Source organism: Mesoplodon bidens, assembly GCF_964165515.1.
Source record: "Mesoplodon bidens genome assembly, chromosome: X".
Classification (NCBI taxonomy): Eukaryota; Metazoa; Chordata; class Mammalia; order Artiodactyla; family Ziphiidae; genus Mesoplodon; species Mesoplodon bidens.
In genome coordinates this window covers 21,000,389-21,017,966 of record NC_138163.1, presented here as the reverse complement: position 1 = coordinate 21,017,966, position 17,578 = coordinate 21,000,389, and the positions used below count along the sequence as shown (strand labels likewise).

At 39.2% G+C, this 17,578-nt stretch overlaps 1 protein-coding gene across 1 annotated transcript; it reads right to left on the bottom strand.

Moving 5' to 3' along the window:
- Positions 1 to 17,039: 17,039 nt before the first annotated feature.
- Positions 17,040 to 17,294, bottom strand: LOC308609008 (small ribosomal subunit protein eS27-like; the record flags this gene model as incomplete). Its single annotated transcript, XM_081222478.1, has 1 exon — positions 17,040 to 17,294. The coding sequence occupies one exon, from the start codon at positions 17,292 to 17,294 to the stop codon at positions 17,040 to 17,042; it is 255 nt and encodes an 84-aa protein (XP_081078604.1).
- Positions 17,295 to 17,578: the final 284 nt, after the last annotated feature.

Below are 17,578 nucleotides of genomic sequence, written 5' to 3'. Positions count from 1 at the left end.
CACTCTCCTGCTGCAAGCGAAGGACCCGTTCCGCCCCACCAGGAACAGATAGAGCAGTGGAGTTGACCAGGCACCATATGACACACGTGCTAACCAGAGCAAAGGAGAATGCGTTAAGTCTGAAATGGGGAAAGATCCCCACACAAGGTGTGAGGACTGTATCTGTGGTAAGGGAGTGTTCCAGGCCCAAGGCCCATTCTTATGTGGCCAAACTGGGGGGAAGGAGTGTCCAAAAGACTGCATGCACACGAGACTGCTTTTCCCAACGACGCTTAATGAATACGTATTGGCTGAGTGAACTGGAGTCAATATCACATTCTCTTGTCTGAAGCCTACATCCCTAACTAGAGCTACCAGGGCTGTCTGAGAGGGAGAAGCAAATGTCAGCAAGTAGGTGTCGGGAATGGGAATATCAGGTGGCCCTAAGGGGCTCATAGTTATCTGTCGATTGATATTTCAATTTAATATTCAAACATTCATCAAGCATTAACTACATGCCAGGCACCAGACACGTGGTGACAGAGATTCAGTTCTTGTCCTCACAGAGCTCATGCACGTGGACAGTACAGGCAAGGTAACTGGTGATCATGGCAGTGCTCTGATACCCTCTCCACTGACTCTTCAGGACAAGCCTCAACTGAGCCCCTAAGGATAGGATCTGCCTTCACTAGGCTTCCTTCCTTCAGCCAGAAAATCCAGAGTCATAGATAATCCAGATGCCCTAAAGTCCAGCAGAGGACAGAGAGAGCCCACTGACAGAAGCACAGGCTGACCATCCTTTCATCTCTGAAGGCTCTCCTGCCCAGGCTGGGACTCAGAGGCTTGGAAATATTTCTGCAAGTTGGAGTGGGTGTAGGAAGAACTCAGGGATCACCCTGTATGGCTCCCTGAGAAATCAGTAGGCTCTGAGGCAATTCTCATAGAAAATCCGTACCTTCAATAATGGTTCCTGAAATGTACTTGCCTGAGCCCTGGGCTGCAGAAGAGCCAGCCTGCATGTCCCTTGCAGCCCTCTTGTTATCTTAGTCTCTAACTATCTTCATCTCATCCTGTCACATCTTTTAGTTAATGTTGTTGTATCCATATTGGGTAGAAAAAAACAAGGCAAACTTCTGGAGTGACACACAGACGAATTAGAATCCGACTCTTCCACCCATTGGCAATGTGGCATCATTGGATCCCACCTGGGCCTCCACTTCCTCATCTGTTAAATAAGGGCTAATGATGCTTGCTTTGATGGGCAGCTATGGGCACTGCATGAGGAAATGTATTTAAAACGGTTTGGGAAATGTAAAAATGGAGTAGGTAGCCTAGTACCTGACATACAGAAAGTGTTCAAAAAATGTAGAGTTGTCATGAAATGTAAGTTAGGGAGCTCTCCAGAGATGGGTAACTGGGCTGAACAGTCATACAAGAGCCCAGATGAATCTTCTCCTCAAAGGCAGCCAGTGGCTTTCTCTCAACACCCCCCAGCATGCTATTTATTATCCCTTCTAACTTTGTTGAACCCATGGTTGAGGCTGGCTAATCTGTAACATCTGTCTCTAATGGTAATCTACAGTTTGTCTAATCCAGTGTTTTAATATTAAGTATATAATGGACTGAAATAGAATTTCTCAAATTTATTCAGAGTACACACAGCTTTGCAAATTAGCCACTTTTGCCCCTTCCAGATGGTGGTTAGAAATGCTGGCCAAATGCAAGCATTTATCAGGGGCATTTATTTAGGGGCCAATTTGAGTTCAAAACCCTGCTCTCTTTACTTGTGTGCAAATAAACAGAAATAGACTTTGAGAATTTGAAAGCAAATTTTTACACTGGCTGGTATATAAACAGTCAATACCCAAATTGTTCTCAGTGTTCACCATCTTTGCTAGCATTTTAGGATGTAAAATGAGGCTGATAAATCCTACCCGCAATGAGCACCAAAGTCAAGGCTTCCTGCACCAAGATGATGTGCAGTTCACTTAAGTGCTTCCATCTGGAGCTTGAAATACTTTGATATCCTCACCAATATGTGAAAGCAACTTTAAAGTCATGATAAAGTATGAGGCTTTGCCATACTCTAATCCAAAAGATTTACCATGAAATTTATGACCATTCCAACTGAGTTGCTAGCTAAGCATAGCTGAATAACTCAAGGAACAATACAAGCCTAAAAGATTGGTTCAGTTTCCTGATGACTAACAAATATCAAATTTTACTTTCCAAGGTAGAGGCATGGAATAAACATATCTCAAGTTGCCAACAACTGGAAATACCAAAGCAGATCCAGCCTGAGCTGTGAACATTTAGAGTCTCCTATGCACAGCCAAGTTGGCTCTTTGGATGATGCTAAAGAGTGAATAAACCCAGTGAATAAACATACATTCCCAGCCCCTCCTATATCAAAGGATAAATACTATTTATTTATTCAATACATGTTTCTTGAGTACCTACTGTGTTCACTGAGATAGAAACTGGTAGAAAACCCTTCTCTCAGAGGGATTACATTTTTGTGAGTGAGACACCAAACAAACAAGCAAATGGATGACCAGATATTATGATAAATGGCAAAACAGAAAAACTGGGGAGCTATCATAGAGAATAATGGATTTGGGGGGAAAACATAGCCCTTTCTACCTTTTTATTATGCTTAATATGGTTTGTGAATATTTCTCCAAGCATTTGGCTTGCCTATTCATTTTCTTAATGGTATCTTTCGATAAAAAGAAGTTCTTTATTCTCAGTAAGTCTAGTTGACCAAGATATTTGCTTATATATTTATTTCGTTCTGTGTCCTGCCTACAAAAAACACTGGTGACCCCCTGACTGCAAAGATATTCATTTATGTTTTCTTCTAAAAGCTTTGTAATTTAAGCATTATATTTATATCTATGAGCCATCTTGAATTATGTTTTGTGCATAGTGTGAGGTAGGGGTTAACAGTATATTTTTAATACAGTTATTCAGTTGTTCTAGTACCATTCCTTGAAAAGACTTCATTTTTGCAAGTGAACTACTTTGGCAGACGGTCAAAAATCAATTGAATTTAGAAATTTAGGTTTAATTCTAGAATCCCTACTCTGTTGCATCGATCTATTTTTCTATCTGTATGCTAGTACCACACTGTCTTAATTACTGAAATTTTATAGTAATATTTGAATTCATATATATAAGTTTATTAACTCTGTCCTTTGTTTTCAAGATTTGGCTATTTTATACCTCAACACAATAAAGGTCATATATGAAAAGCCCACAGCTAACATCATAATCAATTGGGAAAATGTGAAAGCCTTCCCTCTAAGATCCAGTACAAGGCAAGGGTGCCCACACTTGTCACTTCTATTCAAAATATTACTGGAAGTCTTAGCCAGAGCAATTAGACAAGAAAAAGAAATAAAGGCATCCAAATAGGAAAAGAGAGGTAAAATTATCTCTGTTTGAAGAAAACCCTAAACACTCAACAAAAAATCTACTAGAACAAAAATGAATTCAGTAAAGTTGTAGGATACAAAATCAACATACAAAAAACAGTGGCATTTTTACACAGAAACAATGAACTATCTAAAAAGAAGTTTAAGAAAAGAATCTCATTCACAATAGTGACAAAAAGAATAAAATACTTAGGTATAAACTTAAAGAGTTGAAAGACTTGTACACCAAAAATTATAAAACATCAATGAAGGAAATTAAAGGAGACACAGATAAATGGAAAGACAGCTTGTGTCCATACTACCCAAAGAGATCTATGAATTCAGTACAAACCCTACCAAATTCCAATGGCGAGCTTCCCTGGTGGCACAGTGGTTGAGAGTCCGCCTGCCGATGCAGGGGACATGGGTTCATGCCCCGGTCCGGGAAGATCCCACATGCCACAGAGCGGCTAGGCCCGTGAGCCACGGCCGCTGAGCCCGCGCATCCGGAGCCTGTGCTCCGCAACGGGAGAGGCCACAACAGTGAGAGGCCTGCATACCACACACACACAAAAAAAAATTCCAATGGCATTTTTCAGAGAAAAACAGTCCTAAAATTTATATGGAACTGCAAAAGACTCCAAATAGCCAAAGCAATCTTGAGCAAGAAGAACGAAGCTGAAGGCCTCACAATTCCTGATTTCAAAATATATTACAAAGTGACAGTAATCAAAATAATATGATTCTGGCACACTAAAGAGACACATAGACCAATGGAACAGAATAGAGAGCCCAGAAATAAATCCACACATTTACACTCAACTGATTTCAACAAGGGTGTCAGGAACACATAGTGGGAAGAGTCTCTTCAATACATGATTTTGGGAAAACTGGAAATTCACCTGCAGAATAAATTGGAACCATATCTCACACCATATACAAAAGTCAATTCATAAATAATTAAAGACTTAAACATAAGACCTGAAACTGTAAAACTACAAGAAGAAAACATAAGGAAAAAACCTCCTCACATTGAACTAGGCAATGATTTTTTTTGGATATCACCTCAAAATACCAACAAAAGTGTAACAAAAGTGCAAATAGGCAAGTGGGATTGCATCAAACTAAAAAGCTTTACTTCAGCAAAGGAAACATTCAACAGAGTGAAGAGACTACCTACATAATGAGAGAAAATGTTCGAAAACTATTATCAAGTAAAAAAGGGGCGAATATCCAAAATACGTAAGTAACTCATAAAACTCAAGAGCAGAAAAATCAAATAACCTCATTAAAAAAATGGGCAAGGGACCTGAACATACATTTTTCAAAAGAAGACACTGAAATGGCCAACAGGTACATGAGAAGTTGCTCAACATCACTAATCCTCAGGGAAATGCAAATCAAAACCACAATGAGATATCACCTCACACTTGTTAGAGTGGCTATTATCAAAAAGACAAAAGACAACACGTGTTGGTGAGGATGTGGAGAAAAGGGAACACTTGTACACTGTTTGTGAGAATGTAAATTGGTACAGCTATTATGAAAATAGAATGGAGATTCCTCAAAAAATTAAAAATAGAAGTACCACATGATTCAGTAATCCCACTTCTGGGTATATATCCAAAGGAATTAAAATCTATATCTCTAAAACAACTATAGTTCAATAAAAAATAAGCAAATTAAAATAAAATCTATATTTCAAAGAGATATCTGCACTTCTTGTTCATTATAGCATTATTCACAATAGCCAAGATATGGAAACAACTGAACTATCCACTGACAGATGAATGGAGAATGAAAATGTGGTACGCATATACCACAGAATATCATGTAGCCTAAAAAAAGAAGGAAAACCTGCCATTTAAAACAACATGGATGAACCTGGAGGATATTATGCTAAGTGAAACAAGCCAGATACATAAAGACAAATATTGCATGGTCTCACTTATATGTGGAATCTAAAATAGTCAAATTGATGGAAGCAGAGAGTAAAATGATAGTTGCCAGGAGTGTGTCTGTGTGTGTGTGTAGGAGGAGTGGGGAGATGTTGGTCAATGAGTTCAAACTTTCAGTTATGGAAGAATAAATTATGGGGATCTAATGTACAGCAATATGAATATAGTCAACAATGTTGTATTGTATACTTGAAATTTGCTAAGAAGGAAGATCTTAAGTGTTCTTACCACTAAAGAGAGGAAAGAGAAAGAAAGACAGGAAGGAAGAAAGGAAGGGAGGGAGGGAAGGAGGGAGGGAGGGAGGGAGGGAGAAAGGAAGAAGTAACTATGTGAGGTAATATGTTAATTAGCTTGATTTTGGCTATTATTTCAAAATGTATTATGTATATCAAAATATCATCATACACCTTAGATATATATAATTTTTGTCAACTATACATCAGTAAAAATGGGGAAATCTGTAGAAATAGCTTGTCAATTTTTTCAAAAAACCTTCCAGGATTTTATTTTATTATATGATCTAGCAATTAATTTGGGGAGAATGAACATCTTAATAATATTTAGTCTTTATCCAGCAATTTTTACACTCTTCAAAGTAGAGCTCACATACATCTGTTATATTTTTCCCAAGTTATGTTATAGTTTTGATGCTATTGTAAATAGAATTGTTTGCTTAAATTTTTTCCCAAATGTTTTGGGTCACTATAAATATATACTACTCTTTTTGTAAATTGAGTCATGTCAACTTGGTAGACTCACTTATTTGTTTGAAGAATGATTTTGCAGATTCCTTAGAATTTTCTACATAAACAATCATGTTGTATGCAAATACAGGTGCTTTTAACTTTTCTTTTCTAATATTTATGCCTTTATTTTACCTTATTGCACTTGCTAGGATTTCCAGAACAATGTTCAGTGGAAGCAGTGAGACTGGGCATCCGTGCCTAATTCTAAATTTAGGGGAAAGTATCTGTATTTCATCAGTAAATATCATGAGACCTGTAGCTTTTTCTGTATCCAGTCTGCTGAGGTTTTGTTGTTGTTGTTTATCAAGAACAGGTGCTGGATTTTGTCAAAATCTTCTTACTCTATTGACATGATCATACTTTTCCCCCTTTTCCCTTTATTCTTTTAATATATTGCTGGTTTTGACTATATATTTTGTTATGGATTTTTGCATCTATGTACAGAAAGTATATTGATTTGCAGCTCTCTTCAAACCAATTACTTTGCAACATTTTGGCATCAAGGTTTTGCTGCTTCATAGAAAAATGTATGAAGTGTACCTCCTTCTCCATTTTATAAAGAGGTTTGTGTATGATTAGTGGCATTTCTTCTTTAAATATTCACCAGTGAAAATTCACCAGCAACATCATCCAACTTGCTGCTCAAACTCAAAAGTTATTTGAGATACTTCACTGTCAGTGCAAAATGATGCCTTCCAGCCATTGAGGTCTGTGAAGAGGGAGCCAGAGGCCCAGAGTATGTGTTTTAAAAGCTGTTTCAGCTGTTTTAAACAGCTGCTTGTCAACGCCTTCCTAAAATATAGAACAGGATGTAAAAATAAAAATAAGGGCATAAACAGATCGGTTTTATGATGAAAATGTTGCTGTGGAGTAGTGATTTATCAGAGATCTCTCATCATTGTCAAAAAAACCCCAAACATTTTCAAAATTACATTAGCCCAAGATAACCTAAGTGTGACCCACTACCTTTGCTGTTTACACGGATTCCGTTGTTTGTGCAGTCTTGCCTCTGTATGTGGCTGAGGCTTACATTTAGCTCAAAAGGTCTCAGAGAATTTACACATCAATTAATTGTACCACAGACTTGTTCCCTAGCTGTTCCTCATTTAGTCAGAATGGATCAGGCTTTTCAGGAGTTCTGACACACCCAGACTTAGGCCCAGCTGATTTATCACAATCTGCCCATCAGTTCCTCTCTTCCCTGCTGGTGGGCTGTAGGAAATATTAGACACCAACTACTGCCAACATTCTTGATATTTACAAGCGAACATTTAGGAGGATATAAACTTTTAAATTATACGTGCCAGTTTTCATGAACAGATTTAAAATGTGATCAGTGATCAGAGTGATCAGGATTAAATGGCAAAATGCTAGCACAAAGAATTATTTCTTCCATACAGTTCGACATCAAAATACAATGCCTTCAGGAACCTTTTTTTTTTTAAACTACCATCAAGCTGATACCACAACTCATCCCACTCCCCTGTGATAGCTTCCTCTGTAATTGGCTCTGGCCTGGAGTCTAGGGGTTCAGGAGTATCAGAGCAATGGCAATCATTTTTTGATGAAAGTTTCCTCCTCCAACAAAACTAGCAAATTTGTTTTCCCCCTGTGAGATTTCCCCCACAGATTCTCTGTAATAATTATGACAGCACTGAATATAAAAATTCGTATTTAAAAACACTGAAGTTTATATTTCATGTAAGATATTCTCATTTCTATGTATTTTTTAGTATAAATTAACACAAGTAATATAGGCACATGGTTAAAAGAAAAATAAAGGACCTTGTTGTTTATCCACGTGGCTGTACAGCAAAGACTGGCACAACATTGTAAATCAACTACACTTCAATTAAAAACAGATAAATAGGGCTTCCCTGGTGGCGCAGTGGTTGAGAGTCTGCCTGCCGATGCAGGGGACACGGGTTCGTGCTGCAGTCCGGGAAGATCCCACATGCTGAAGAGCGGCTGGGCCCATGAGCCATGGCCGCTGAGCCTGCACATCTGGAGCCTGTGCTCCGCAACGGGAGAGGCCACAACAGTGAGAGGCCCATGTACCGCAAAAAAACAACAACAAAAAAACAGATAAATAAAGTACCACAAAAGGGCCTATTTTGAGAAGTGGGTCTCCTCCCATGCTAGACTTTCCAGTGGCCACTATTTCAACAATTTCCTATGTCCCCTTCCAGTAATTTTCAATGCTGATATACAAATATGTATAGATGCATCATTTTAAATCATAAGTGGGAACACACCGCACAAGCTATCCTGGACCTTGTTTCTTTTCACTGAATAACACCCTGGCAAGAGCTCCATCATCACCTAAGTCCAATTTCCTCATCTCTTCTCTAGATTTGTGCTGTAGCACGTTTAATTGAAAATTTTATCGAGATAACTGAAGATTCCAGGCAGTTGTAAGAAATACAGAGAGATTGCTTGCTCACATTGCTCAGTTTACCCAAATGGCAACATGTTACAAAACTATAAACCAGGCTATTGACATTAATATAATCCACCAATCTTACTCTGATTTCCCTGGTTTTAATGGTTCCCATTTGTGTGTATGTGTGTGTACGTTATATTTAGTGCTACACTTCTTTTTTCTTTCTGTGTAAGTTTGTGCATCCATCACAAAAGTCAAAATACTGAATAGTTCCAAGGACACAAAGATCCCTCCTGTTGCCATTTTATAACCACACCCACTTCCCTCCTGCTGCCTGCTCTACTGTCCCTAATTCCTGGTAACCATTAATCTGTCCTTCATTTCTAAAATTTTGTCCTTTCAAAAATGCTATAGAGGGACTTCCCTGGTGGCGCAGTGGTTAAGAATCTGCCTGCCAATGCAGGGGACATGGGTTTGATCCCTGGTCCAGGAAGATCCCACATGCCATGGAGTAACTAAGACCATGCACCACAAGTACTGAGCCTGCACTCTAGAGACCTCGAGCCACAACTACTGAGCCTGCGTGCCACAACTACTGAAGCCTAGGCACCTAGAGCCCGTGCTCCACAACAAGAGAAGCCACGACAATGAGAAGCCCGCACACCACAACAAAGAGTAGCCCCCGCTCGCCACAACTAGAGAAAGCCCGCACACAGCAACAAAGACCCAATACAGCCAAAAATAAATAAATAAAAAATTTTAAATGCTATAGAAAAGGAATCATGCTTTTTTAACTTTTGGAGATTGGCTTTTTTTTCCACTCAGTGTAATTTCCTAGGGGTTCATCCACGTTGTTGTGTGTTTCAATAGTTTATTCCTTTTAACTGTTGAGTAGTAGCCCATGGTATGGATATGCCACAGTTTATTTAACCATCACTTGTTGAAGGACATCTGAGCTGTTCCCAGTTTTTGCCTATTAAGCATAAAGATGCTATGAACATGTGTGTACAGGTTTTTCTGTGAACATAAATTTCCAGTTCTCTGGGATAAATGACCAAGGGTGCCCTTGGTGGGTTATATGATAATTGCATGTTTACTTTTGAAAGACTCTGCAAAACTAGTTTCCAAAGTGGTTGTACCATTTTGCATTCGCACACCAATGTAGGAGTGAGCCAGTTTCTCTGAATCCTCACCATCATTTGCTGTTATCGCTGTTTTTGATTTTAGCCATTCTGATAGATGTGTAGTGATGTTTCATTTTGGTTTTAATTTGTATTTCCCTGATGGCTAATGATGTTGGACATCCTTTCATGTGCTTATTTGCTATCTGTATATCCACTTTGGTGACATGTCTCTCCATGATGTCTCTCGGTCATTTTATAATTGGATTTTTTGTTTTTTTGTTTTACTGCTGAGTCTTGAGAGCTCTTTATATATTCCTGATACTAGTCCTTTGTCAGATATGTTGTTTGTAAATATTCTTTCCCAATCCATAGTTTATCCTCTTCCCACAGACTTTCACAGAACAAAAGTTTTTAATTTTGATGAGGTCAAATTTTATATTTTTCCTTTTATGGATCATGCTTTTGGTGTCAAGTCTAAGAACTCTTTGCCTAGCCCAAGTTCCTAAATATTGTCTCCTATGTTCTTTCTAAAGTTTTTATAGTTCTATGTTTTACATTTAGGTCTGTGATCCGTTTTATGATAATTTTTGTATAAAGTATGACGCTTAGGTGGAAGTTTTTTGTTGTTGTTGTTGTTTGCCTGTGGATGTCCAATTGCTCCAGCACTGCTTGTTGAGAAGGCTATCCCTCCACTGAATTACTCTTGTACATTTGTTAAAAGCAACTGAGCAGATCTGTGAGGGTCTATTTCTGGATTCTTGATTCTATCCCATTGACCAATGTGTTTAGCCCTCCACCCACCAATACCAACACTGTCTTGATTACTGTAGCTATATAGTAAGTCTTATTATCAGGTAGAGCGATTCCTCCCACTTTATTCTTTGTCAGTATTGTTTTATCTATCATAGGGCCTTTCCCTTTCCATATGCTTGAAAAAAATGTGCATTCTGTTGTTGTTGGACAGAATCTTCTGTATATGTCAATTTGATCCTGATTGGTTTATAGCATTGCTCAAATCTTTTATATATTTGTTGATTTTCTGTGAGGAAGTTCTATCTGTTGCTAAGAGTGGAGGTTTTAGAGTTCCCAACTATAATTGTGGATTTGCCTATTTCTATTTTCAACTCCATCAGTTTTTGCTTCATATATTTTGAGACTCTGATTTTGGGTATGCACACCTTTAGGATTGTAATATTTTCCTCAGTGATTGATCCTATTATATAATGTCCCTCTTTGTACTGATTATTTATTTATTTATTTATTTAACTTATTTACTTTTGGCCATGCCACGCAGCTTGCACGATCTTAGTTCCCTGACCAGGGATCAAACCTGTGCTCCCTGCAGTGGAAAAGTGTAGTCCTAACCACTGGACTGCCACAGAATTCCCTGTAGTGATTTTTTTAAATCGGAAGTCTATTTTATCAGATATTACTATAGCCACACCTGCTTTTTAAAGTTAATATTTGCAATTTACATCTTTTTCCATCCTTTTACTTTCAACTTATTTATGCCATTGAATTTACTTATGACATTCAAAAATAGTGTTGAGAAGGAATTTAAGCCACTAAATGCTTACATTAGAAATAAGCATAGGGCTTCCCTGGTGGCGCAGTGGTTGAGTGTGTGCCTACCGATGCAGGGGACACAGGTTCGTGCCCCAGTCCGGGAAGATCCCACATGCCGTGGAGCAGCTGGGCCCATGAGCCATGGCCGTTGAGCCTGCACGTCCAGAGCCTGTGCTCCGCAACAGGAGAGGCCACAACAGTGAGAGGCCAATGTACCGCAAAAAAAAAAAAAAAAGAAGAAGAAGAAATAAGCATAGGTCTCAAATCAAAAAAACCCAAGTTCCTACATCAAGAAACTAGAAAAGCATTAAAGTTTTGTAAGGAGTATGTATTTGTGTCATGTTTTATTACTTGTGTAATCTTTGCCTTTTAATTGTTGTATTCACACCCTTTATATTTCATGTAATTATGGATATATTAGCACTTGAATTTGTTGTTTTATTATTTGTTTTCTTTTTTTAATCCCTCTGGTTCCCATTCCTTTGTTCCTCTTTTCTTGCCTTCCTGTGGGCCAGTTAGACATTTTTTTAATCCCATCTTGATTCATTAAGTGTTTTTGAGTCTCTGTGTAGTTTTCACTACACAAGTGTAGTACTTGCTTGGTGTATTACATTATAAATATGTGCCTTACAAAAGTTTACTGATGTCAACTTTTTACCATTTCAAATGTGGAAACCTCACTCTCGGTTAGGTCTCTCTACCCTCCCCACTTTTAAATATCATTATTTTGAGTATTAGATGGTGTTATTATACTGTATTTAATCACTAGTAATGCTTTATAAAACTCCTGAGGAAAACAGTTTACTATCTGTACCCATATTTCTGCTCTTTCCATTGTTCCTTCTTCCTTCCTGATGCTTCAAATTTCGTTCTTTTATCATTATCTTCCTGTTTGAAGAATTTCCTTTAGCCAATATTTAATGGCATGTCTGCTAGTGAAAAATTCTTTTAGTTTTCCCTTGCCTGAAAATGTTTCTCTTTTCTCTTCATTCCTGAAGGATACCTGAAACAGAATTTGCTGTTGACAATTCTTTTCTCTCAGCATTTGAAAAATGTTGTGTCACTTCTGGCCTCTATGTTTTCAGATGAGAAATACATTTTTGAATTGGTGTGCCCCTCTAGGTAATATGTCATTGCTCTCAGGCTGCTTTTGAGATTTTTTTCTTTGTCTTTATTTTTCAAAAGTTTAATTATGATGTGCCTTAGCACCTTTCTTTGATTTTCCTATTTATGGTTCACTCAGCTTCTTGGGCCTGTAGCTTTGTGTCTTTTGCCAAATCAGAACTTTGCAGCCATTGTTTCTTCAAATACTCTTTCAGTCTCCCTATTGCCTATCCTTTTGAGGCACCGATTATACAAACATTGGGATATTTTATTATCCCACAGGTCGCTCGGGCTCTGTTTCTTTTCAGTCTATTTTCTGTTGTTCGAAATGGGTGGCTGCTATGATTCTGTCCTCAAGTTTATGTCCTCTGTCATTAAACCCATTCAGCAAGTTATTTATTTCAGTTATTGGAATTTTCAGTTCTATAATTTCCATTTGGTTCTTTTTTATGACTTCTACTTTTTGCCGAGATCTTCTATTTTTTCACTTGTTTCAAGAGAATTTGTAATTGATTGCAGAAGCATTTTTATGATAGCTGCTTTGAAATCCTTGTCAGATAATTCCAACATCTGATTCATCTCAGTTTTGGCATCAGTTGATTGCTTCTCCTCATTCAAGTTGTGATTTTCTGGTTCTTGTTATGATGGGTGGTTTTCAAGTGTATCTTGGACATTTTGTTCATTAATTTAGGACTCTGAGAACTATATAATTCTTTTATTTCGGCAGGCATTCACCCTGTTTTAGTTTAGCATACAGGTCTTGACCTAATTTTGTGGGCTGTGGTTCCAATGGCAGTTTGTTTTCAGAGACTCTGTGGTGTTATGTTGGTCGGCTTCATTTATCTGGTGCCCCCGGGGCTTCCTGTGTGTCCTGCTGCTGATGACTGAGAGTTTCATAAGGTCAGGCTACAAGGTGTTCCCAGTGGGGGAAGGGAAGGGTATGTTGAGATTCCCTTTCTGATGCCCGCAACTGCTCTGGTGTCTCTGGGTAGGGGGTAAAGACATTTTTAACTATGATGATAAAGAGGTTTCCAAGACCTGGCCGTTTGCCATTGACTGGGTGCCTCCCACCTGCCCTGTGTCTCCGGTGCATTAGGACAAACGTGCTTCCCAGACTGGGCCTCCGTCAGCCTTTATAAAAATGTTTATTTAAGTTTTAACACTTCTATGGCAGGATAATTTACATAATACAAAATTCATCTATTGTAAGCATTAAAAAATGACTTTTTTGTAAAGTTATAGACTTTTGCCATCAGAACCACAATCCAGTTTTAAAACATTTCCCTCACCGCAAAGAGTTTGCTCCTATGTGTTTACAATTAATCCAGGCTCCCACCCCTAGCCCTAGGCAACCACTGATTTGCTTCAGATCTCTGTAAATATGCCTTTTAGTGGCATTTTAATAAAGAGAATGGTACAAAATGTAGGGGTTTTTTTGTGCCTGGCTTCTTCCGCTTATCACAATGTTTTTCAGGTTCAACTATGTTGTTGCATATAATAATTGCGAATAATATTCCATTGACTAGATATGCCACATTTTATGTACTATGTGTGTATTGATGGTCGTTTGGTCTTTTGGACATTATGAGTAATGCTGGTATGAACATCTGAATGCCTATGTTTGTGTGGGCACGTGTTTTCATTTATCTTTGGCAGGTTTCTACGAGTGAAATTGCTGAGTCATATGTTAAGAAATCGACGAGCTGATTCTAAAGTATCTGGACCACTTTTACATCCTCACCACCAATGTATGAGGATCCCAGTTTCTCTGTTTGATGAGTTACTTCCAGTATACCATATTTTAATCATTTAAGCATCATTTCTTTTAGTTCTTTGAACATATTTATAACAGTGGCTTTGAAGTTTTTTGCGCTAAATCCAACATCTCAGCCAACTCAGAGTCGGCCTCTTCGGCTGCTTTCTTCCTGAATGCCATTTCTCTGAATGTCTCATAATTTTTTGTTGAAAACTGGATATTTTCAACAGAAGTGTAGGAACTGTAGGTTGATTCCCTGGAGGCTGTTGTTGGCTGTGTTTTATTAGTTACTTAGTTAGTTAACAGACTTTCTAGATTCATTGAGTAAAGTCTGTTGTCCCTAAAGCCGGTAGCCACTAATGATTTCATTCAGGTTTTAAAAAATTCTATGTTTTTAATTTTTAAGCCTGTCTCTTAGGGGTCACCCCTGTGTGTCAGCATATCTTTGTGAGCAGCCAATGACTGGTTAGAGGTTGTGCTTAAAAATCTTGAGACGCGGATGCAAGAGGGAGGGGATTTGGGATTATATGTATACAAATAGCTGATTCACTTTGTTATATAGCAGAAACTAACACAACATTGTAAAGCAATTATACTCCAATAAAGATGTTAAAAAAAAATCTTGAGACTGTAAGTGTTCCATCTCTTGTGGATGGATTTCTGTGTGGGTTTCAGGTTACATACAAAGTTCAGGCAGTTTACAAGTATGTCTCAGCTTCTACTTTCTACCAGGCCCTCTCATGTCTCCTCCATCACACGCAAAGCCTCACATTTGACCAGGATCTTAAGGAGAGCAAGGACTCTCTCTGCTCTCTCAGCATTCGGGCAGCTTTGAGCATGTGCATGGCCTTCTAGACTGCCACAGACACGTGGGTACTGAGCAAGGTCCCCCATGGTTGTCTCACTTTGTGGATTTTCCGGTTAAGTTGAAAGCTAGTCTATCAGTCTAGCTAGGCAGGCTGTGACACTGTCCTTCCTCCATTCATTTGTCACCAAGATTGGCTCTGTTTCCCACAATTCCTAGGAGCACGGGGTTTTTTCTGCTGCACTGCAAACCAAGTCAAGCCACCTCTGGCAGCAAAGTTGTTGCTTGTACAGCTTGTCCTACCATAATAGAGTGGCTGTGCTGATACATGGAGGGGAGACAGGAGTAGCCCAGACTAAAAAGCGTCAAATTCCTACTGTTCTCACCTGACGTTCAGTAGTTTTTCTTAAAGAAACAATTCTCAGCTTATTATATGCCCTTTGTCGATTTCCATGGTCCAGAGACAGGTGTCTTGTCAGTTTTGTCCCGGTCTATAATTGCTTTTAGAGAAGAATATTCACCGACCTCCTTTGGCCATCACCTACTATAGCCTTTAATGCTTCTCTTTGTTGCCCTTCTTGCACTGTCACATTTCAATCCTTACCAAGCAGCCAGATCATATTCCTTCCCTACTTACAACACAGCACTGGTTTTCCACAGCGCTAGAAATAAAATCCAAACTCCTTAATGTGGCCTGCCGGGTCCTGCATGATCTGGCCCCTCAAATCTCCTACCACTCCCCCACTGCTGCCCCCAGTCTGCCCACAACACCTGAGCCCCAGTTCCCTTCTTTCTGTCCCAGCAATATACGTGCTCTCCCCTTCTCGGTGCGCTTGTACTTGCCATCCCCCCACCCGCTGAAATGCACAATGACTGCCTTCTTCTCGTCACTTAGATCTCACCTCCTTGGAGAGGCCTTCCCTCTCCACCCAAGCTGAAACACGCCCTCCAATCCCAGAGCTCCATTTCATTTTGTTCACTGCACTTACTGCAAGCAGTAATGACAGCGTTGGTGCTAGTTTATTGCCCAAGCCGAACCTTCCAGTGACAAGCTCCATGAGGGCAGGGTATTTGTATTCCCTGGCACCTAGAACTGTGGCTGACATGCAGTAGGTGATTGTTGGGCATTTTTAATATATAAATTTTAAATATATATATTGGATACCTTTCCATATTTTTATCATTTTTGTAACGGCTGCATATTTTCCCACTGTGAAATGTACTACCGTTTGCTCCCTTGAACATCGAATTACTGTAACAACTCAGCGTCACATGAGTTATGGGAATGGACCCTGGAATCAGACAGACTTGGGTTCAAACCCTGGATTTACTACTTACTAACTATGGAATTTCATACCAGTTCTTAATCTCTCTGTGTCTAACCCAGTTTCTTATCTGAAATAATACTATCTGCCTCACAGAGTTGTAGTGAGGATTAAATGACAGGATGTAAGGGGCTTGGGATCGTGCCATGCTCCCAGGAAATGGAAGTGAAATTGCTCTATTTTGCTTTCGCCTGAAGTGGCAAAGTCCCTCCCTAGTGCTTTCCCCTCCCTGGCAATCCTTTGCAAGAAAGACATAACCCAGCCCAAAGAGACTAACTGAACCTCTCCCTTCTTTTTCATGTGACCCTCCCTTTGTACAGACTCGGATGGAATCTGGGAGCCCTGCACTCTGTGAGCAGCGGCACGTGCCCAGTGAAGAGGATGGGGCTAAGGATGCACCCAAGCACATTAGGTGAATAAACGGCAAAACGGAGGCTGAAAGATACCTTCTGCTCCTCCTGCCAGAATTAGAGGACTGGGGAATTCCTGGGACCCCGGGAAATTGTGAAATAAAATGAGAGGAACTGGTTTGATTGAAATTTTCCCATGATAAAGTCAGCCACACTCCAGCCACCACTGTGACTTGTGCCCCTGGTGTTTGGAAACTTGTTCTTAAATCAGGAGAAAGGTGAAGCAGCAGCAGACTAGCTTACTTATCAGGAAGAAAAGTGGCATGTTCTCTGGACTCTGAAAATTTATGTTCTTGGCTTTTGCCCATAATCAAAAAGTATTGACAAGCTGACACCAAAAGAGGAGATCACTTTTGTATACCTTACAGAAGTAAACATCATTACCTTATCTTGATAGATTAACTAGAATTACACAACCAATAAGGCTTTCTGCGATATCACCCAAATTCAGGAAGTTCTGGGGATCATTAGTGTTGCTTTCTTCTGCATGAACACCCTTCTGTGAGCCTGGCCTTTCTTCCCATCAGCTGGCACAACTCTGTTGAACAACCTACACAAAGCACCACCATGTGGGAATGGCTACAAACCCTGGCAATCCTGCAGCAACCTGGACATTTTCCATCCATAAAATAAGAATCTGGACTTTGAACGAGACATTTCTTTTTATGTTTTTTCTCTTCCTCTTCCAACGATGAATGTAGTACGTCTCTAGCTAAAGGCATGTTGATTCTTTCGCAAGCCCCGCCCACCCATCTCTCTCGCTGATATTCTAAGTATATGCCTTGTGTCCAGATGGGAGGAGGGATGAGAGGGATAGGGACAAAGAAATATTTATTTGATTTACATCTTATCTTGCAGTAAACTGACGCTGCTGGAAAATGAAATTTGATACCTCAGATTTTTCTTAAGCAGAATCTTATAAAAACAGAAAAAAGTCTATTTTATATGTGGTAATATTTTTGACAGAAGGTTAACTCCAGATAACAAAAGCTGAATAAATTTGGCT